This window comes from Pollachius pollachius, assembly GCF_949987615.1.
Source record: "Pollachius pollachius genome assembly, chromosome: 2".
Classification (NCBI taxonomy): Eukaryota; Metazoa; Chordata; class Actinopteri; order Gadiformes; family Gadidae; genus Pollachius; species Pollachius pollachius.
The window spans coordinates 31,502,298-31,525,115 of NC_136935.1; the positions used below are offsets into that span (position 1 = coordinate 31,502,298).

The following is a 22,818-nucleotide window of genomic DNA, read 5'->3' on the forward strand; positions in this document are numbered from 1 at the left end:
CGCGAGATCTTCCTCTTTTCGCGGTAAAAAAATCTTGTAAATCTGTGAATTATTTTCTTAAATCCATATGACTCAGGGATGTCAGTTTCAGTAAGCCAGTAAGGCTATGATTAAGCTAATCAAGAGTATATTTTAAATGAGCGGGTTGGGTGCATTATCTTTATATAAGGCCTAATATTTGAGGTCCGAGCTGCGGTCAATAACGTACCCGCACACCACTGCTACATACTGATCACTTCCGCGATTTAGAAAAGTACTAGACACGCGTCCTACTTCCGTGATTAAGAAAAGTACAAGACACGCCTCCTACTACAAGTTACGCCTACTACAAGTCACGCCTCCGTCTTGCAGGACGCAGACGGATACTATTGGAAATCGCCGTGTTTCAATCGTCCCATGTTTCAATCAACCAGGCTCTCCCTATATAAAATAGAGGTCCTTAGTGGTACATTTGAAAATGTACGACTACCATATTAGCAAATGTATTTTCGTAGTACTTCTCTTAAATGTCCATTGTGGACAATCACATTTTTGCCTCAAGTCTTAAACTGACAAAATGTTGAGGAAATAAAATAAATATCTACATCCGATTATTTATTTTTTTAATACTGCTGAAACATTTTCCTTCTGTACACCTTTTACACAAATATGTTTGCCTATAAAATAGATTTTGAACAGCTTTCTTTTATTTATTTTGTTTTACAGTATTTCATTTAAAAGAGAAACTCATAATATAACGGTGCCCTGGACATTGGTGCATAAAAAAATTGCATGAAAAAGAGGAAAAGACATTGGTCAAGACTTCCACTTTGTAGAAAGGCACTGGGCTGTGAAAGTCTTTTTTTTCCCAACAAAATGTCTGATTACCAATTGATTTTTGAATCCATTCTTAAAATTACATGACACAACTTATCCAAACAGTCTTCATCTTTTGTTTATCCCTCTTCAGATGTCATTGCTGACTATAACCAAATAAGTTATTATTTCCTGTTGGCTTTCCAAGTTTTAAAGAATATTACCTCCAAAAGTTACAGGAAATGTAAATAATAAATAATCCCTTTTAGTTAATGCATAATTTGGCCAACAGACATGGGAGAAAGAAGGGTAAAGGCATATAGAGTAGAAGTGTAACTAGTTTTTTTTTTCTTTGCCTCAGCAAACAGAGCTAAAGATTCAAAGTAAAAGTATGTTACAAGTAGAGAAGGCTCAGGAAAAACCCATTGCACCCTTCATCTAACCAGGCACATTGATAATAGTTACCCCCGAATAAAAGTAGAGATCTTTTGTGGTATTCCTGAAAAAACACTTTGGTGAAATAATCTGAATACATGACTAAATTGTGGTTTAGACAAGAATGTAAGAATGACATTTTAACAAACAAAATGCCAGTAGTGGTGCTGTAAACGCTAGCGTACAGACAAGTGAAACACAATGAATGAGATTTAAAAGATGGAACCGGTAAAGCAAGAACATGCACAAGAACAGTGGGTTAAACTGCTCAGATGCCTCAAAACATATGGATGTGATCTGTGAAGAGATGGCTGCAATCCTTCTCTTTGTAAAAGGTAATTGTTATTGTAAGGCAGCAAGTGGTTTTGATAGAATTCCTGCAGAGGTTGCTACTACTTATAACTTATCACCAAGGTTTAGTGCACTTTTGAAATTGGTTATGTATCAATAAATTAAATTCTGCAGATAATGAGACGTTATACAGTTTCAAAGATGGCAAGTTGTAGAAAAACGCAGACCGCATAATTTGTAATCTGTACATCCTATGTAGATTTTGAGGCATTTTTTTATCGGAACTTCTTGACTTTCCAAACATTTCAAATGAGAATACATTTCAATATCAACATTGCATTGAGCTTCTTCCAAGGGATTTGATTTGATTCTTGATGCAACCAATTACAAATGCTTAACGCATCGCATCTACTGAAATAATGCCAAAAATCCAGTGGTACGGACCCTTACTCATAAAGTAAATAGCAAAAATAACAAAAATATAGCCATGTCTTCTTACTTAACATCTCTCGTGTTCTTCAAACTTCCAGCAAACCTCTGATGATAGCATTAGCTTTGATGACCAGTTTGTGAATATATATGGAAAAGCAGGTTGGGGTTGACGCAAGTTGAGGTTTTACAAGGGTGGAGAGAGGGCTGAGAATTGAGGTCTGGGAAGACAGACACCATGGCATGATTCAATTATCCCCCATCCATGTACCGTATCCATGTTTTCTGAAGGTCCGAAGGCGATGCACAAATACAGCTGAAATGCTCATCCACACTCGAGCACCATCCACTTGGGAATCATTTGCCCTATCAGGATTTAAGCGCTAGCTTTCCACCAGTACTTGAGGACCATCTCCCGGCCGGACGTGCCTCTAGGTCACCACGTGCTCTATATCGTGGTCTATGTCATACTTCTCACAGAACGTGTTGGTGAAGGGCAGGCACGTGAGGTGCTCCAGCCAGTGCCAGTTAATGGGGTAGATATAGAACCAGACAATGAGCGACGAGAAGAGGCCTAAGTAGACCACCAGCGACAGAGCGATCAAAATACGCTTTCGGTACTTGTCGAATGTGCCAAAGGTTACGTAGGGAAGGAAGGCGAAGGACAGAAGGAGTCCGCTGATGAAGCCGAAGATGTGGGCGATGTTGTCGATCCACGGCAGCAGGCCACAGAAGAAGAGGAACAAGACGATGCCTAGCAGCTTGAGGAAGGCCTTCCACGGCTTCTCCAGCATCTGCCAGCCCTGGAAAAGCTCAACAAAGAGGCAAGCCAGGAGGCCAAACTGAGACCCTGCCGGACCCACCTTGAGGAACAGAGGGAGAATTGAGACTTTTGTTATCAATCAGACCTTGAACTGATATTACTTTATAAATGATTAGCTTCATCATCTACATGTAAAATATAGAGTATAGAGCTTTTTCATTTTTCATGAAATTCAATATACAGCACATTGATGTGTGTAATACAGGTCTACAAATCAATCACTCAGCCCCACCATTCACCCACAAAAACGTTCAGCATTAGGGCCGCTGCAGCTACGTAACCTTGAAATCATGTTCAGGTTCACTACAAGTGAGTCTCATGTTCCACTCTCAGTGAGCAATCTTCCACATGGGGTTCATTCAAAGACATGTTTTTATATGGAGGTGTAAACATTAATATTTTTCTCATTAATTTCCTTGTAAAGAAAGCACTTATTGTTTCAAGGATGCCTGCCAAAACGTGGGGCTTACGGGGGGTTTTTTAAAGCCTTCCCTTGACGAAATGTCCTTGAACCAGGAACACTTGTCGCATGGGGATGTCTAACGTTAGCCTTGCTTCAGATACTTAAGGTGTGAAATTAGCACAATGTCGAGCCTATTGGAGGCACTAGGCGTGCGGCAGAGGGCCAAGCTGGCGGTACATTGGGTCACGGCACAAGGACAATGATAACAGGGGTTGAGTCTGACTGAAAAGACGGGGCTCTGTGGCTCCCACACACCTATCTCACTCCCACTGTTTCAGACTCTTTTTGTGTAATTCAAGTTTTACTAAAAGTTTGTTTCCATCTCAACAACATATGTTGTATACACACAACCTTCTGTATGGTCATTCAAATCCAACCCCCGTCCTCCACCCACTTCAGGCCGCCTACAGAGGCAACAGGTCTGTAGACGACACAGTCAACATAGGACTCCACTTCATTCTCAAGTCCCTAGACACCTCCGCGATTACCCCGTTTGGGGGCCTTTAGCTCCACATTCAACACCATCGCCCCAACTCTCATCCAGGACAAACTTCCAAGCGGAGCCCTCCCCTTATCACGCATGAATCCTCAGTAAAACGTGTGGAGGCATTCAGATTCCTGGGGATAATAACCTGACCGGGCTTAAGGTGGGTGGGGAACATCAGCTCCACCATCCACGCCCAGCAGAGCATGTTCTACACGACCATCATTGATTCCATTCTTAGCTCATCTATCACTGTCTGGTTCGCTTACTCCACTGCCAAGCACAAAGGCAGACTACAGTGGATAGCTCGGTCAGCCAAAAAAGTATTCGGCTCTAACCTGCACTCTCTCCTAGACCTTGACCCCTCCAGGATCAGGAGTGGAGCAGGGATGTGCTTCCCGTCACAACCTCTTTCAAGAACTTCCATCCACAAAAGCTACCGGTCACCAGTCAACCTTGCGACACACGGTGTCGCAAGGTTTGGCTCTCTAACTGTTTCTTCCCCATAGCAGTAGGGCTTCCAAACAAGCCCCCACTTCCTCCCAGTGACTCCGGGACTTCCAATCTGCACAACTCCATGCTCTCACTACGCATGTCAGCCAACAAGGATGGCAGCTGCTCAATGTTATTTCCTGTCAATTGTTTGACACATGTAATGATGTGCAAGGACACTTATTTCCTTAAGTGTCCTCCTTCTTGTGCAAGGAGCACCCCTCACACATTGACACAAGATCATTTATGTCAAATTCTTTGATAAACAACGTAAAATTAGTAGCGCACTCCTTCTGGAAAACAATAAGCTGAGCAGAGATGGGACACGCAACCCAGGAAGGGGCACAGGCTACAAAAATTAACCAAGACAATGGCTTCCACCTTGTTGCCAATTCAAATAGGACTATTTAGAATGATTAATGAAAGATCTGTCTATTTACATGACTTTGTCATTTAAGGCTTATCTTAACTGGTTAAACAGTCAAAGATCTGTTATCACATGTTTGAGACACAAACTGAAAATATTTGAATATGGAATTAATGTGGAACACATCTAGAAAAACAAAACCTTTTTCTACGTTGATGGGAAAAGCCAGTGATGTCACCAGTTATGGCCCAATGTGCTCATCCCTCCAAAGAGGCCTTTTTTGTTATTCTTTTTTAAAGTGAAAAACAAGCCCATTCTCAGAAGATTTAGTGCTGGCATCTGAAGAACTCTGAAGTATTAAATTTCGTGTTCGCGTAGAAGAAGTTGAACCCTACATAGCTTTGATACTACCCTGGGCGCAGCAGACAGCTCAGATCTTTCACCTTGAGGCTGCGCTTAAAGATCACACAATTTAAACTGACGCTGACCTCTCAAAGCACATCAATCGGATTATGACTTTACTTCAACATTGAGACTTTACAGTGTAGCAGAACAGCCTTTTCCATTTCTAAACATAAATATATGTTTCCATGGTGGAGTTCAAAGTGCTGAACTGTTGTCTGTAGGCTGGCTATATATATAATGGCCAAACTATTGTCCAGAGAACGTAAATTGGATGCTCATCATGCGTTGACCGCAATAGAGACCAGCCCAGCACTGCAGAGATCTGTGCATGAGTCGCTGTGTGTGCTTTGAAAACTTCTCATGTGTGCGTGCTGTACCTCCGCTCTGTAGGGCAGGAACAGTGCGGAGGCCAGATTTCCAGTGATTCCACTGAATATGTAGATGATGGAGATTCTGACCCAGCCAGCCAGCTTCTCCACGTCCCTCAGGATGGTCATCTGGAAAACCACAGACACCAGACAGTGCAACAGCCTACGCAAACACAAGCACGCATCCGCACACACAAAAGAGGACATTAGCAATGAGATAGCACAACCTTTACACAGTTCTTCTCTCATAACCTCTGCAAGACCTAAAGCCAATAGAGACCCAAACCAACACATGGTGACCTTATGGTGGGCCTTCACCTCTTCCCGTATTAAAACCGAGCACCCGGCTCATGTGAAAGCAAGCCTTAAGTAAAAGGTATTTTCCCATGTTTTAAAGCTAGTATTATTATATAATTAATTAAAAGATAATTAAAGACGCGGCAAGCTATTGCGGTAATCATCGAGGTGCTTATCAAATTTCATCTCTTGCACTAATAGGATTAAAAAGTTTTCATAGTTTTCTTCTTCTGGCTCATTTGTGGCAGACAAGTCTAAGTTACAAAACTGAATCGTGAGGAGTAACATCATTGATATGAAGTTTAAACTTAAAATATATTTATGCAATTTAAAACACACGCACGGGGATAAGAAAAAGGTCAGCACATAGCACAACTGTAAGACCCCCTGTTCTGGCAGAAAATCATGATGGCACTCAAAAAAGTACTTGTCAAACAGTGCCACACAGAAAAGATGTATGTAGGATTGCACAAGCCAAAGCTGTATTGCATACTGACAATGAGAAGCTATTGTATTAACCCATAATAGTCATAACATAGAAGTGTGTGTGTGTATGTGTGTGTGTGTGTGTGTGTGTGTGTGTGTGTGTGTGTGTTATTTTCGGTTGTATACCCAGCGTGGAGGAAGAGGGAGAGCCAGAGGCGATAGAACTGGTCCGGCACGTCGGGGTTGAGGAAGGGAAGCAGGCCACACACATCATCCAGACAGTCAACCTGCACACACACACGACCTTCATCAGACCTCTGGCTGAATAGTTCAACCAATAATTCCCATTTACAGTTACAGTATTCACTTTGTGAAAAAAATTACCTGAGGAATTTTTGCCAATGACAATAGACGTTTTTACACTGCCAAATATGCCCGTATTATGCACGCCTTTTTCCCAGCATGGTCCGGGCGTTTACACTGCCCGAGGTAATATGCTTGAAAACAAAGAATATGTTGGGGTTTTTTTACTTGTGAAGGCTACAAACTTAATTGAGTTTGTAGCCTACACTCAGAAGTGAACTCATTCTTGAATGCGGGTGAACCAAGAAAGCCGGCGCTGCGACGAACGGGGGATTTTACCCCGTCGGTTTCACACAGATAAGACAGTGAAATTGCTGGGCGTGCCAGGCCGCAACTGAACCGGCTTGGCAGTGAAATGCCAACCCACACACAGACCTGGGAGCAGAGGGTGGCCTCTTCATGGAAGTAGCCGTGCATGAAGCTGCAGTACTCCCGGGTGGTGATCTCACACCTACAGGTAAAAGCAGGACATTATAGGCAATCAACACAAACACTTTATATTTTGGGAATTTTGCTGATGTTTTTATCCAGAGCGACTTAGAACCATTTCATTCACACACCGACGGCGGTGTCAACCACCCAGGGTGACAGCCAGCTCGTCAGGAGCAGTTAGGGTGAAGCGTCAGGAGGAGCCAGGGATCGAACTAGCGACCTTCCGGTTACCAGTCAACCCACTCCACCTCCTGAGCTACTGCCGACCCCACACACACACACACACACACACACACACACACACACACACACACACACACACACACACACACACACACACACACACACACACACACACACACACACACACACACACACACACACACACACCCACCCGCCCTTGGTTCCTATGCAGCACGGCCGTCCCTTTATGTTACAGTCCATGTGCCTGTAGCCTGTTTGGCTCCACTTCTGAGGGAAGGTGCACACCTGGAACAGGGGAAAAGTACGCTGGTCAGCCTGGAACCACCACATGCTGGGCGGACGATCGGGATAACTAAACGCCGCTCACAATATCAATACTCGGCTTATACGTCTCTTATGCGCGTCTGTGTGTTCTCGTGCATTTATTAAAAATTATCAAAGCTTTTGTCACCGGCCACTTAGTGATGTCGTCAGGCCAGATGTGCGGCTCTGCAGAGGCGGGCTCCTCACATACTCTGTACACAGAAAAACAAAACCAAAAACAATGATATAATGGTCAGACACCTCCGCACAGAGCTTCTACAAATTCCCATTAGCAGATCCATCCTGCATAGGACATTTCAAACATCTGGTTCGATGCCTCAGTCAGAGCTGCTAACATAAACATTTAGAGATTTTAACAGGATGCAGTGGACTGGCAGGTTCCAGCTGAAGCAGTGGTTCTGGTTGAGGTACCTGGGGTCCTGATGACACACAGATCCTGATGAGCGGATGGTGTCCACACTCTGATTCTTCCATTTCACAAAGGTGGCTAGTGTCTCCTACACACACACACACACACACACACACACACACACACACACACACACACACACACACACACCATTAGTACAAGCGGACAGCAATAACTTTTGTATGTAGATCTATTTGAGTGAAACGTTTGGATGAATCTCTGAAACAAAAAGGCATCCGTATATGATGTTACATCAATATTGAGAGGCCCAATGAAACCAGGCACTCAAGGTGCTTATTCAAATCCCATTGGTCTTTCAGCAGTAGGGATTTCCCTTCTGCTGTAGCATTAATAGGCCGTAGTATTTGTGACCAGCCTTTTCATATGTATTATGCATAAACAACAGAAATACCTGTACGATCGTATTATTGTCCGTCAGGGCACTATTCAAGACATCAATAAAATTACAATGAAATTACACCCCTCTACCATCAAATAGACAATCCCCAAATCTACGATCCCCAATATGGTTTTCCCTTAGGAAAAAGCATAGGAGACCAACCGCAAGTCTTTATAACATTCGGCCTGGTTAACACCATCGAGAAGCTTACCAGCTCATATGAATAAATATTTATTGGACTGCTAAGTGTTGCCAGGTAGCCCACATTTCTATGGAGGCAGGAGGAAAGTAGACCTGTATGCACACGGGGGACGAACGTGCGAACTCAACACAAAACAGATTATTGAACCCAGTACCATCCTTCTGGGAAGCAGCGCTAACCACCGAGCCTTCAGCCTCAAGTCTCCCAGACTGCCCTATGGGACAGTCCCGCCAGACGGTCCCGTCAGTCGGTCCCGTCAGACTTTCGAATCAGACGGTCCAATTAGACGGTCCAATCAGACGGTCCCATCAGACGGTCCAAACAGACGGTCCAAACAGACGGTCCCAACAGACGGTCCCAACAGACGGTCCCATCATACAGTCCCATCAAACAGACGGTCCCAACAGACGGTCCCAACAGACGGTCCCAACAGACGGTCCCATCAGACGGTCCCATCAGACGGTCCAATCAGACGCCCAAACAGACGATCCAAACAGACGGTCCAAACAGACGGTCCCATCAGACGGTCCTATCAGACGGTTCTATCAGACGGTTCTATCAAACGGTCCAATCAGACAATCCCATCAGACGATGTCCTATCAGATGGTCCCATCAGACGATGTCCTATCAGACGGTCCTATCAGACGGTCCCATTAGACTCACCGAGCAGGCGCCGCGGCCCGTCTGCACACAGCCAGAGTTGTCGTTCTGCACGCAGCAGCCAGACTTCCTCTCCAGGTCCTTGGCCCTCTGGATCAGCGCCACGATCTGCTTGTCCTGGCGGATACACGGTGCGAACTTGGCCCCCAGGTGGATCAGGTCATCCTGTAATGCAGCAAAAAAAACAGCTGGTTATGGAATGGAAAACTGGGAAACTTTTCCTGGATGATAAATGGATACCATACACGATGCAAATGTGCAGCTTTGTCCATTAAGAATTGTGTCCATTAAGAATGGGGAGAAAAATAGATGGATTCAAGCCTCAGCCTCGCACAGCCTATGAAGGCCAACTCCCTCTGTCCTTTCCCCAACATGTCATAGGTTTGTGTCTTTGTGCATTTAAAATGTCTATGAATTTAGTTTACCACTATGAATGCATTTTAAGGACTGTGGGACATGTACAGTGTCCATGATGAAGACACCTGAATGTGATTGGTAAAACTCATTTATTCACAGGCTAGAGCCGTCAAAAATCAACATTGATGTGATCAAAAGGAATGTTGTGTTTTTGCAGAATACTGAAATGCGTCATGTGTACAGTTTCATTGAGCTCCATTTTTTTGTATTTAGATTACATGGGAAAGAGATTGCAACAAACAATTGCGTTCAATGTAACAGGGCCTTAACACTTTAAACAGCGTTAAAAGGGCTGACTGTAAGTTGTAAAAGATGCAAAATCGCAGAATAGCTCTAAACGCAACGCTGTCCAAAATATTTACAGCTCATATCGCTCTTGCGATTTTGCTTTTCAATTCAAAGGAGCCGCACTTTTTGCGTGCACACTCGTAGTTGAGGCAAGTGCTGCTGCTGATGCCGAGCCACAAAAACACAAGATAGTCGTAAGTTTGGTCAATAGAAAAAGAGTAATAAGCATAAATACATGAAACACTCAATAACTAATTAATTGAGCAATTGTTTGGCTAGATTATAGCTGAGTTGATCACCATCGTCCGTGCGTGCATAGTATTGTTTATTATGGAAAAGATCCGCTCAACAGGAGCATTTGTACCAGGCAGACACACGGCAAACTGACAATTTAGAAATAGATTTTTGTGCGGTATCTCCCTGCTTCTGAAGTGCGCGCACATCTCCACCCACCACTCGTCCGATGGTTTCCATCAGCATTCCACTGTGCGACCATCCCTGTTTATTAATGCGGACTGCGTATGCCCTCATACATTGTTGAAATCATATGCTGGATGCTTTATTCTTTCTATGTGTTTTTTAGTTAATGATCGGGCTATAATAAGACCACGTTGGCTATGCAATCGCGGACAAATACGATGCCCTGCAATAGCCGCAATTATTCTCTCACGCACCATGATGAAGGAACAAATGTGTGGTAGGAACTAGGAACTGAAGTACTTCTCGCATATGTTTGCTGGGACCCACGCCGGCGAGAGACATCTACATTTCGATTGGCTGGCGGTCATTTACAGCCGAAACACTACTAGCTCCTTTGCATAGAGTTGAGCTGTTTTCAACTCTCATTTACAGCTTTACAGCTTTAAAGCTATCACTCAAGCGTTTCATCGCTCCTATCGCTTTATCGCTCATGTCTAATAGATAGGGAATGGGCGTTTATCGCTCAAAACGCTTTACAGCTTTTGGTGTGAACGCACAGTGAGAGTTAGTAAGTGAGAACACAGATTCAGGGCTCACATAATAAAAACATTTCTGCAGCCAAAGAATTGAAACCCATTATCCGCTTGCAAAGATACACACATTTTAACTAAACCTCAAACAATGAATTCCCACTGTCTACATGTATTCTTCAGTAAGAAAAAACTATTTTTAATCAGAAGGATGAACAAACACAGACAGAGAATGGGATTGTTTTTTGTTGTAGGTTCAGAAGCAATATAGAACCACTATGTGTATGAAATAAAAATGTGCTAAACATAACACTCACAGAACCAGGTCCGATCCAGAAGTTCTCCTGTTGGACATACTTCACACTCTCGTAGATGCCCTTGTTCTTGAGCACCTGCAGGGGGCGACAAACACCATTCGAATTAAAAACAGTATGCACACTGGCTCACTTTATCATCACTTCTACACTCTTTTTATAACTTTAGAATTTCCTAACCATCCCTGGAAGCAGGGATGTATGCCACTTTTCATTCCTTCTCAAGGTTTCTTCCTTGTTAATTGAGGTTGTTTTTTCTTGCCCTTTGGAGGTATTGACTTAAGGGATGTCATAAATATATGTCCTGCATTCCCTTTGAGACTCACTTAATAAAAGGAGTATACAAATAAAATGTACTTGACTTTATTGACTTTATTGGCTTTACTCCTTAGCAGAGAGCCAGAGTGGTTCTGGTATGTAAGTGGATCTTAATAGAATTAAGACTGCTGATAACTAAGTTAGATGGAAGGCATGCATACAGAGAGACAGAGACAGAGAGACAAAGACAGAGAGAGTAAAGATATTGAGAAATATAAAGAGAGAGAGAGCTACATAGAGAGGGAGCAAATAAGAGAGAGTGAGAGCGAGCTAACATCGAAACCCTCGACCAGAACTCTAATAGAAACTCACCAGGTCAGTAGTCGAGTGCTGTGCAAAGCCGATGGGGGCAAAGCCGTATGTACAGCAGGCCAGCAGTGTGATCACTACATGGACAAACGTGATCCAGTAGGTGAAGTAAGGCCTGGGGGGTCCAAGCATCACAGGGTTATGCTTGATTTCATCAATCTGGAGTTAATTAACTGTTAGTGCATGTCCAGAGGATTTAAGATTCACATTTGTCTCCCAAAATTAAAGATATGAAAAAAGGTCAAAGGTGGGAGATCAAATGTGTGCATGTTCGCGCGTTGGAGCGTGTTATTGTGCTGGCTAGCATATGGAAGTGGAGGCGTGTGTTTTGTGCATGCGTCACTGGGCTAGGCTGTCATTTGGACGTGCATGCATGTATTATTGGGCTGGCTGGCATGTGGAAGTGGAGGCATGCCTCATTGGGCTGGGTAGCATGTGGAAGGTGAAGCATGTGTTATTGTGCTGTCTAGCATGTGGAGGCATGTGTCATTGTGCTGGGTAGCATGTGGACTGTGGCATCCCGGCCCCCACCGGGAGGGTCCGGGGGCTTGTGGTGGAGGGCGTGTACCGCCGCCATCCACCAGCCGGCGGCAGAGAGCAACACACCCCTCACCCCCATCAGCCGGATGAGGGACACCTGGCCGGAGGGAGGACACGTGGGGGCAGACCTCTAAAAAGGGAGCGGAGGACTGACTCGAGGAGAGCAGGGATAAGAACGACACGGAGGCGCTCACGGAGGCCCCAGAGACTACGAGGCTCGCGGAGACCCTAGCTCGCTATTACCGTTCTTGTTTTGTTGAACTGCTTTGAATAAACGCCGACCACGGCTTTCACCCTTGCTTTCCGCGCTATTCTTACCGGGCACCTGACACTTGGGGAAACGGGCTGCCACATGACGTGCATGCAGTGTGTCCCTCTGACCTGTGGCTGTGGAAGTCGTCCAGCTGCTTCTGCACGTTGCTGCTGATGCTGCGGCGGTAGTTGCGGTTCAGCCACTTGCCGACCACGCCCATGCCGAACTGCCGCTTCTGCTTGTCAAAGGCAAAGTGTTTGACCTGGGAGGCGATGCGCCGCCCGCGCCGCGGATGGCTTTTATCAGTCACCGGAGTCCGGGGTGTCCGGGGCGTCCGGGATATCTTCGATATGTCCTTGCTGGGCAGGAAGGTGGGAGAGAGAGGCAGAGAAAAAAAAATAGAGATCAGAGTGAGGGAACCAGAAAGATGGGCTGATGAATGTTCTTAAAACACGTGAGGAAGAATAACCAATGAAATGGCATAATGACACCGTCTGCAATGATAAATGAAAACAAAAACGTCATAGTTAGAGTTGGCAAACACATATTTTAACATTGATATTTGTTCCATTTCAAATCCTTTGATTGCTACACCTTCTTCAGGCCTTGCCATTGTTTTTGACTCGCGTCATTATAAACTACAACTCCTGCCACCTAGCACTGGTTGGTCCATCCACTCTTTTTTTTCCATCCAAAATTTCACTTTATGAGGTTTTTTAACATTAATATGAGTTCCCTTAGCCGACTATGGTCCCCCAGTAGCTAGAAATGGCGTTGGGTGTGAAACGAGCACAAGGTATCCTGCTCTGCCTTTGAAAAAACAAAGCTCAGACAGGCTGTTTTGGAAATTTCCCCATATGTCGTTGCACGGGGAAATATTACCTCCCCCTCTCTGCTTTGCCCGCCCAGAGAATTTGGCCCGCCAATTAGACAATGAGCTACGAATGTTGTACACTTCTTTGTTATTTGGATGACCATTCTGCTGTTGGTGTTATGGCGCATAACATGTCAGGTTCTCTGACGTCTATGGTATTTCTAGAACAAGACTCGTAGTGGGGGTTATCTCAGCCATGGTTGAGAAGGAATTGGGGGGAAAGGAACTTTGGCTTTGACTCCCTGAAGTACATGACACGCGACAAGGAGGAGAAAGGGATTGTTGCCCGCGATTGTCTCCCGCCGGAGTCCCGCTGCACGCTGCCGCGAGGCCCCAACACCATGCACCATTAAAGCATCCATAAGGTAGGCCATGGGACCTTTAAAAGTGGGTTTCAACAGGAGCAGAGTCAGCCTGATCTTCAGCGGGGAAACTTGATGGTCTATTGAAACGGGTATTTCTAAATGGTCTTTCTAAGAGCTTTCCAGGAGCTCAAGAAGAGAAAGCATGCGAGTGTACCCTCTGCCGTCCTACTCACAGGCTGTGTCTGAGGAGGTAGTCGGGCTGCTCGTCGTGGCCGTGGGCGGACATGGGGGGCGACTCAAACACGTCGTCCGCCATGGAGTACTGCTCCTCGTGGGCGTCGTGCTGGAGGGAGAGACAGGAGCGAGAGACCGAGCAGGAGGGAGAGACCGAGCAGGAGGGAGAGACCGAGCAGGAGGGAGAGACCGAGCAGGAGGGAGAGACCGAGGCAGCAGGGAGAGACCAAGCAGGAGGGAGAGACCGAGGCAGCAGGGAGAGACCGAGCAGGAGGGAGAGACCAAGCAGGAGGGAGAGACCGAGGCAGCAGGGAGAGACCGAGCAGGAGGGAGAGACCGAGCAGGAGGGAGAGACCGAGGCAGCCGGGAGAGACCAAGCAGGAGGGAGAGACCGAGGCAGCAGGGAGAGACCGAGCAGGAGGGAGAGACCGAGGCAGGAGGGAGAGACCGAGGCAGGAGGGAGAGAGCGAGGCAGGAGGGAGAGACCGAGCAGGAGGGAGAGACCGAGCAGGAGGGAGAGACCGAGGCAGGAGGGAGAGACCGAGGCAGGAGGGAGAGACCGAGGCAGGAGGGAGAGACCGAGCAAGAGGGAGAGACCGAGCAGGAGGGAGAGACCGAGGCAGGAGGGAGAAACCGAGACAGGAGGGAGAGACCGAGGCAGGAGGGAGTGTGAAATATTTCAAACAATAAGTCAGAAAAAAATTCCTTGCCATCTGTAATACTAAGGATTGCTGGCGAATAGATGGTAAACGATCTTTGAATGCTTCCATGAATGAAACCCATGATAACAGTGAGAGGGTGAGAGACTGACAGATGAGAGGGTGAGGGAATGAGAGGGGAAAGGGACTGAAAGGGTGAGGGACTGACCTTGCTGAAGAAGAGGGACTCTGAGGTGTCTGCACTGTGTGCATGTGAGTCCACCATGTCCTCATCCACCCAGCTGGTCCTCACGAAACTCCTCCTGGGGTAACTCCGTCCAGAGTGGGAGCCAGCCAGACCATTACGACCCTGAAACACATAAACGGATTTCAGATTTCTCTCATTCAGGGGCTGCTGGCGCCAATTGAATACAGTTTCAACAAGGGGAGGCCAGGTGTGTGGCAACAATGCTTTATCTGAAGAAAATAAGCATGGCATGATGTGTTTAACAGAGAGAGGGAGCCATCTGATGCAGACCCATCTACTAATCTCAGGGTTGTTGGTTCTGTGGGGGGGGGTGTGTGTGTGACCTACCCGCAGCACGTTGGACGCGACCCGGATGCTCAGCCGAGCCACCGACTCCCTCTTGCGGCGGGGCGGCCGGCCGTAGCCCGAGCGCTGGCTGGTGAAGGAGGACAGGGAGGTGACCCCCGGGGTGACCGGCCCTCCCTGGGGGCCGTGAGGGGTCCGGGGTCCCCGCCCCTCCACCTCCTCTGGGTATCGGAAGGCCCGCCCCCGGGCCAGAGGATCCACGATCTGGAAGGACGGAGAGATGTTTTACCTCGGTATCGAAAGGATTTCCCGATCGGTTTATAACAGTATATTTGGTACTTATTTTATAGGCTACTATTGTATAGTTTTACTTTAAAACTTTAATTGTTATTAACTTTTTATTTACTTTCACCATGTATTTAAACCCTACGTCTTCAACTCTGATTATGACAGCAAAGGCTATAAGCGCCTTAGTCTTCTTCTTTCCTTTCCGGTCTGATTTGGTTTAAAAACGTTAGCTTAGAGTGAGTTAGTTGTTCAGGTTCGGCCCCGCCGACCTCCCCTTGCGGTGGCCGCAGTAATACTTGTGGATCCATGTCCGATGGATCCACAAGTTTGAAGGTGTTTAGTATTCTGTGTCTGGTTGAAATATAAAAATGTCATGTCAAAAAAAAGGTGTGGTGGCAACTAACCCATCGGCCACTTGGGCCGACGCCGACCCCGTATTAGATGAATGTCATTGGACGGTGTAATGCGTTGCCAGGTGACCATAGCCTCCGGGTTCAGCTGAAGTTAGATTTCGGTTTGAATCCTGATGGATGTGTAAGGAGGGAACAGAGCGGACCTTTGGCATCTTGTGTGTCTGGGGGGAGTCCAGGCCCTGGTCCATGCTGGCCGTGTGGTCCGGCTCCCGGTACTGGGCCTTCAGCTTGCCATAGCGCTGGCTGCAGTGGCGCATGCTCTTCCTATGCCACGTCTGCTGCTTTGTCTCACAGTCATCGCCCACGCCAAACCACTGGGCCGTGCCCCTGTGCACAGACGCGGGAGAGAGGAAGAGAGAGAGTTATAACAATAATTAAATGATGACATTACAGCCGGTTCTACGACAATTTAATTAACGCACCAAAACTCTTGCTTGTGGCGGCACTCTGGTCAGTGCCTGTATAGCAGGGGTCCAATTATTAAACTGCTTTGAACCTGTTCCCGATAGCCTAAAACTCATCAGTACACAATGCCTAATACAAAACCTAATAAATGGACTCAAACAATTAAGTTCACCTTATCCCTCCTTACTTATTCCCCAGCCTACCTGCTAGCAGATTAATAAGCCCTCATTCGCTTGTAGTTATTTTTAACTGCGGTGCTTTCTTGTTCTTGAGTACCTCAAACTATGCTCTCTCTTCAACGATGTACTGAGTTTAAGAAGCAAAGAAACTGGCGTTTGATTGTCCAACCGATCTACAAAATACAACAGCAATTTGGACGTTCATAGAGGTGTTCTTCATCGCTAAAATGTAGTGTCACGATGATGCAGGAGAACCCCCGGGGCAGGCACACCATGTAACACACTCATGTCCATGTAAACAATATAAATGTTATATAGGCCTACATATAGAAAGTATGGATCACGTATCCCTACATCCAATATGTTGGCCTATATTGCTTTTTATATATATATATATATATATATATATATATATATATATATATATATATATATATATATATATATATATATATATATATATATATATATATATATATATATATATATATATATATACATACACATACACACACACAGTGGGGCAAAAAAGTATTTAGTCAGCCACCACAAAATGAAAAAAAAAAATCCAGAAAATCACATTGTCTGATTTTTTAAGAATTTATTTGCAAATTATGGTGGAAAATAAGTATTTGGTCACCTACAAACCAGCAACATTTCTGGCTGTCACAGACCTGTAACTTCTTCTTTAAGAGGCTCCTCTGTCCTCCACTTGTTACCTGTATTAATGGCACCTGTTTGAACTCCTTATCAGTATAAAAGACACCTGTCCACAACCTCAAACAGTCACACTCCAAACTCCACTATGGCCAAGACCAAAGAGCTGTCAAAGGACACCAGAAGCACAATTGTAGACCTGCACCAGGCTGGGAAGTCTGAATCTGCAATAGGTAAGCAGCTTGGTGTGAAGAAATCAACTGTGGGAGCAATTATTAGGAAATGGAATACATACAAGACCACTGATAATCTCCCTCGATCTGGGGCTCCACGCAAGATCTCACCCTGTGGGGTCAAAATGATCACAAGAACGGTGAACAAAAATCCCAGAACCACACGGGGGGACCTAGTGAATGACCTCCAGAGAGCTAGGACCAAAGTTACAAAGGCTACCATCACTAACACACTACGCCGCCAGGGACTCAAATCCTGCAGTGCCAGACGTGTCCCCCTGCTATAGCCAGTTCATGTCCGGGCCCGTTTGAAGTTTGCTAGAGAGCATTTGGATGATCCAGAACAGGATTGGGAGAATGTCATATGGTCAGATTAAACCAAAATATAACTTTTTGGTAAAAACTCAACTCGTTGTGTTTGGAGGAGAAAGAATGCTGAGTTGCATCCAAAGAACACCATACCTACAGTGAAGCATGGGGGTGGAAACATCATGCTTTGGGGCTGTTTTTCTGCCAAGGGACCAGGACGTCTGATCCGTGTGACGGAAAGAATGAATGGGGCCATGTATCGTGAGATTTTGAGTGAAAACCTCCTTCCATCAGCAAGGGCACTGAAGATGAAACGTGGCTGGGTCTTTCAGCATGACAATGACCCCAAACACACCGGCCGGGCAACGAAGGAGTGGCTTCGTAAGAAGCATTTCAAGGTCCTGGAGTGGCCTAGCCAGTCTCCAGATCTCAACCCCATAGAAAATCTTTGGAGGGAGTTGAAAGTCCGTGTTGCCCAGCGAAGGCCCAAAAACATCACTGCTCTAGAGGAGATCTGCATGGAGGAATGGGCCAAAATACCAGCAGCAGTGTGTGAAAACCTTGTAAAGACTTACAGAAAACGTTTGACCTCTGTCATTGCCAACAAAGGGCATGTAACAAAGTATTGAGATGACCTTTTGTTATTGACCAAATACTTATTTTCCACCATAATTTGCAAATAAATTCTTTAAAAATCAGACAGTGATTTTCTAGATTTTTTTTTTTCATTTGTCTCTCATAGCTGAGGTATACCTATGATGAAAATTACAGGCCTCTCTCATCTTTTTAAGTGGGAGAACTTGCACAATTGGTGGCTGACTAAATACTTTTTTGCCCCACTGTATATATATATTTACTATATTAAAAGTGGCGATGATCACCTAAGCCTTTTCCTCGATCCATTCATGACAAAGAACTAAAATACCTACATTTAGGGAGGGACTCACTGAATACTGCATTTATTTAGACGTATCCGCAATGTCAACAGAAGATTGGAAAGTAGAAAGAAGTTGGATTACAAAATACAGGTGAGAAGAGAAAGTGTACGACACTGCTACACGCACCAGTCGCTGGATCCAAACATTCGCAAGAGGTCATCAACACGCCCAACTTGTTGTGTCGGATTCTGTAATTTTTTTATCACACACTCCGGGTATAATCAGGAGAATGTCCGGTTTACAGTGTAAGTGTGATAGGGCTGCAGGTCAAGTAGTATCTTGGGATATCTTTGGATGGTTGGTTTCATGAACCCGTCTGTCTTTAGGCTTAAAGTAGTAATTCAGCCTTGGTGGGTGGAGTTTAAGAACAGGGGTGGAGTTTATAACCACCTAAGAACATGTTAGAGAGAGGTCTCAGAGGCTTCTGTGTGTTGGGTAAATGTTTAGCTAGATGTTTGGGTAAAACTTTGACATCAAAGTCGCTGTGGGCCGGATCTCGAATGAAGACGAGGCGGCCATTTGAAGGGGGAGGCGGGCTTGACACAGTGGCACCGAGTCAGCAACCTCTCCCTTAAAGCCGGCAAAACAAAGGACCTGATTGTGGCCTGTGCCAGGATGCGTCTTACACCATGCTGGAAATTGGCAGGGCTTCAGTGGAGACGGTGAGCAGCTTTAAGTACCTTGGTGTGCATATAACCAAGGAAAGGGACTACACATAATGACATCGTGACAGCCAAGACAAGATAGCGGTATCCGCCTGGACATCTAAAGACATTCTAACAGGAAGTTCTGTTATGTCCTTTGCTGCAGCACAGAGCATTCCTGACGGAGAGCTGAACCACCCGGTAAGGTAATGGCTCCTCTCAGGACAGGACAGCCCTGTAGAGGACTGTGCGATCGGCTCAGTGCACTACGGGTACCGCTCCCCACCCTGCAGTGCGTACACAATAGGAGGTGTGGAAGCAGAGCTGGTAGGAAAGTAAAGGTCAACCACAACCGAGGCAATGAACTGTTGGTGTGGCTTCGATCAGGCAAGCACCTGCACTGTAACAAACCATAGAGCGAGAGGCTGAGGAGAGGTATTTTTAGGCCCTGACCCTAAAAAACAGTCTGTGAGCAGTCTGCCCATTCTCTGACACTTACTACTTCAGACTTCGTAACTTGGTCAACATTGTATCGATAACCTTCGTTCAAAGGTTTAACAAATCAACACACATGTATCTTCAATAATCTGAAAAGAGAATTTCGATTACCTTTATATTTGTTCCATGTCGACTTGTTTTCAGTTGGTCTCATTGATTTGCTGAGGTTAGAGCACGAGGACGTGCAGGCAGTGTTGCCAGATTGGGCAGTTTTTCTCACTCAATTGGATTACTTTTTATGACGTACAAACATCAATCCATACCATACCTTTCATAAGGCATATCGTTTGTGCAGCTAGTACCACTATTACTTCAGCTACTACTACTACTTCTACTTCAGCTACTTCTACTACTACTACTACTATCTTCCAGCTTTGACAGTATAACAGTTTAGCTTCAAGCTTTTGTAACAATGTATTTCAGCACTTTGCTTCTTGAGTTAATGTAATTCAGCGTCAGTCAGTTTTCCACTTCAGCTTCCAGGTGCACTGTGCACTGCAATACATTTGACCTTTCAGATTCTTCAGTTCAATTTATTTTAGATTTCTGCATTTTTAGCAATGCTTTGCGCTTTTCATTCAGCTGTCACTTTATTTGTTTCCAACTATTAACATTTTCTTAAAGGTCCCTTTAAGAAATGGATGCTTTAATGTAGGTATTAGTGGGCCCCTACCACAGTATTTGAAGGCGTTCCCGAAATTCAGCCGTGGTACAGAATTACAACCACTACGAGCCAGTCGCACATTGAGCTTTCCCCAAACGCACCGTTTCGGTGTCTGTAGCTTTAATGCAAATGAGAAGGAGAGAGGCGGGTCAAGGAAGGGGCTGGGGGTGTGGCCCTGAGCAGCTTTTGGCCAAGGTACCATGCGCTCTGTTTACAGTGGATGTTTCGCAATGGCGAGGCACACACAGCCTTTGGCCTTATTCTGTAAATACTCTAGAACACTCCGGGTGCTCTGGCGGGAGTCCTGGAGCTCTATATCTAAATAATACATTATACATAGATATCTATATCATATAATATATATTATCACGGCCAAAAGCTGTGTGTGCCTCCAGAAGATATTATGAATCTCAAACGACTGCGTGGGGTTCTCAGACGTCTCTGGTTCTTCCACTTCCACATCAATCTGAAGTGGACGAGACATGAAGGAGAAAGCGATTGTCTCCCGCCGGAGCCCCGCTGCCCGCTGACGAGACACCAACGCCTCGGAAGCAGGCAGCGGGCAGCGTGCCTCACGGCGGTGGTGCCTGGCGGCAGTGGGCAGCGGGGCTCCGGCGGGAGACAATCCCGGGCAACAATCCCTTCACCTCCTTGTCGCGGTTCTTGTACTTCAGGGAGTCCAAGCCAAAGTTCCTTTCCCCCCCCCGATGACCTTCTCAACCATGGCTGAGATAACCCCCAAGACGAGTCTCATTGTGGAAACACCAAATACCAATACCAAATAAAATCTCTTGAACATTGAAAAGCTGAATTTAACCTCCATCTACCAAGCATGCTGTGGTACACGCTATGCTCACCTGCTGATGCTCTTTGAGAGGGAGGTTTGTCTATTGAGGGTGGGCCTCCTCTCACGACCAGACGGGTCCCCATCCCCAGGGCCGCTGGCACTGCCTGTTCTAGAGCTGGCCCCCTGGCTCACGTCCTTCTTCAGAGAGGGTTGAAGGGGCTGGGAGGCATCAGGGAGGCGGGGAGAAGACAGGAGCTTTTTTTTCACACCAGGGAAACTTTGATAATGCCTGACAGATCATTTAAAGCTGCAATTATTTGACCTTCGAAAACTAAGTTCAACCACTTTGGTAGAACCATGGCGTGAAGGTCTTTACATAGTTCCTTATCTGAACGGAGTGAGAAATGATACTGCAGGGGAATTAAAGCTGCTGACACACACACACACACACACACACACATACACACACACACACACACACAAACACACAAACACAGCAGAAAGGATCATCTTTCATCGTACATCTATTTCATAAGCAATATACTTGCTTCCCTAACTTCCTTCCTTATTACTAATGAGCAATTAATTGGGGCAGAATTCCAGGTATTGCCTTCTGTCGCTAATGGTGCGTATCCATTCAACAGGAAGACTCTATTGCCCTGCTTGGATGTCTCTTGCAGGCCTGAGGTGACTGTACCACTAGCAGGCATAGTTTTATTATAGGCTATGGGCCCATTACGGTGCCAGGCGGGGACCCGATTACCCGAAGGTAAGATATGGCCGAGGGCCGTGCACTCCCTGGGATGAAGGGAGTGGTATTCTGGGTGTATGGAGACGTTAATGGGCCTTGTGCCCACAAACTGGACCGCTATTCAGCAGCCCTAGATTCCAGAGGGGCCCAGCACAGTCATGTGTATAGAAACAAGAGGGGGTCAGTTATTGTTTGAGAGAACTGGACAATCACACTATATGTGTCCCCATTTGTTTTACATTGTCCTTTGCATATGGTGAGTTGTGCCCCTGAACTCATATTGTCACTGCCGAGTAAGAAGAAGGCCAAAAGTCAACAGGGGGCCAAGCTACCTGTCTATAGGCGTCGTCGACACGGACCTCTGGCTGGTCTGCTTCTGGAGGGATGGCAATGACCAGGCTGGGTGGCTTCTTGCTCTTAAGACGGCTGTCTGGTTGGCTGCTGTATGGAGGTGGCTCCTCCCCCTCCTGTGACGACATGGCGTGGGTTCCTGAAAGGAGAAGAGCTGTTAAGAGCCCTGGTGGGATGGTTCGTTTTTTTTGCTGCAACAGGGTTCGAGCAATAAGTTGTTACAAGACGTTTTAGTTTTCTGACCAGATTAGCCGAACATTACATTGGACACTTATGTGATATCTGTATTTTAGCATGTCTGTTACATTTTGTTTGTCACTTATTATAGGGTCAGAGTTAGGACATAATTGTTCTGGTGGTTGGTAAAAGCTAATTAGCATGCAGCTACACACACACACACACACACACACACACACACACTTTAAGACAGCAACCTTGCAAAACTATTCAGAGCTCAGGACATTGATTACCCATGCCTTGGTATCAATGTATATTCCACCTGGCTTTTAGTTTCCATGAATCCCTGTACAAAGACAACTTTTATGGGTGCCATATTTCTGGTCATTTCCAAAACAACTGACCATTGTTAAAATAGGTACCAATATCAGGTCAAATAACACAAATACAGTTTAATCATAA

General features: G+C 45.7%; 1 protein-coding gene across 3 annotated transcripts in view; it reads right to left on the reverse strand.

Moving 5' to 3' along the window:
- Window positions 1-585: 585 nt before the first annotated feature.
- The window catches only part of LOC307071250 (inactive rhomboid protein 2-like), a 30,289-nt gene continuing 8,056 nt past the window's right edge, over window positions 586-22,818 (reverse strand). For all 3 annotated transcript variants that reach the window (XM_079730219.1, XM_079730220.1, XM_079730221.1), the window contains 17 exons: window positions 22,161-22,318; window positions 21,148-21,296; window positions 15,907-16,090; window positions 15,105-15,326; window positions 14,739-14,879; window positions 13,871-13,980; window positions 12,587-12,817; window positions 11,669-11,780; window positions 11,042-11,116; window positions 9,073-9,234; window positions 7,810-7,895; window positions 7,526-7,589; window positions 7,265-7,359; window positions 6,814-6,889; window positions 6,262-6,362; window positions 5,362-5,515; window positions 586-2,813 (listed from right to left, as the gene is read on the reverse strand). In XM_079730219.1, the coding sequence (XP_079586345.1) occupies window positions 2,382-2,813; window positions 5,362-5,515; window positions 6,262-6,362; window positions 6,814-6,889; window positions 7,265-7,359; window positions 7,526-7,589; window positions 7,810-7,895; window positions 9,073-9,234; window positions 11,042-11,116; window positions 11,669-11,780; window positions 12,587-12,817; window positions 13,871-13,980; window positions 14,739-14,879; window positions 15,105-15,326; window positions 15,907-16,090; window positions 21,148-21,296; window positions 22,161-22,307 (2,541 nt within the window). In that variant the 5' untranslated portion in view covers window positions 22,308-22,318 and the 3' untranslated portion in view covers window positions 586-2,381. The remainder of the gene's footprint in view (window positions 2,814-5,361; window positions 5,516-6,261; window positions 6,363-6,813; window positions 6,890-7,264; window positions 7,360-7,525; window positions 7,590-7,809; window positions 7,896-9,072; window positions 9,235-11,041; window positions 11,117-11,668; window positions 11,781-12,586; window positions 12,818-13,870; window positions 13,981-14,738; window positions 14,880-15,104; window positions 15,327-15,906; window positions 16,091-21,147; window positions 21,297-22,160; window positions 22,319-22,818) is intronic.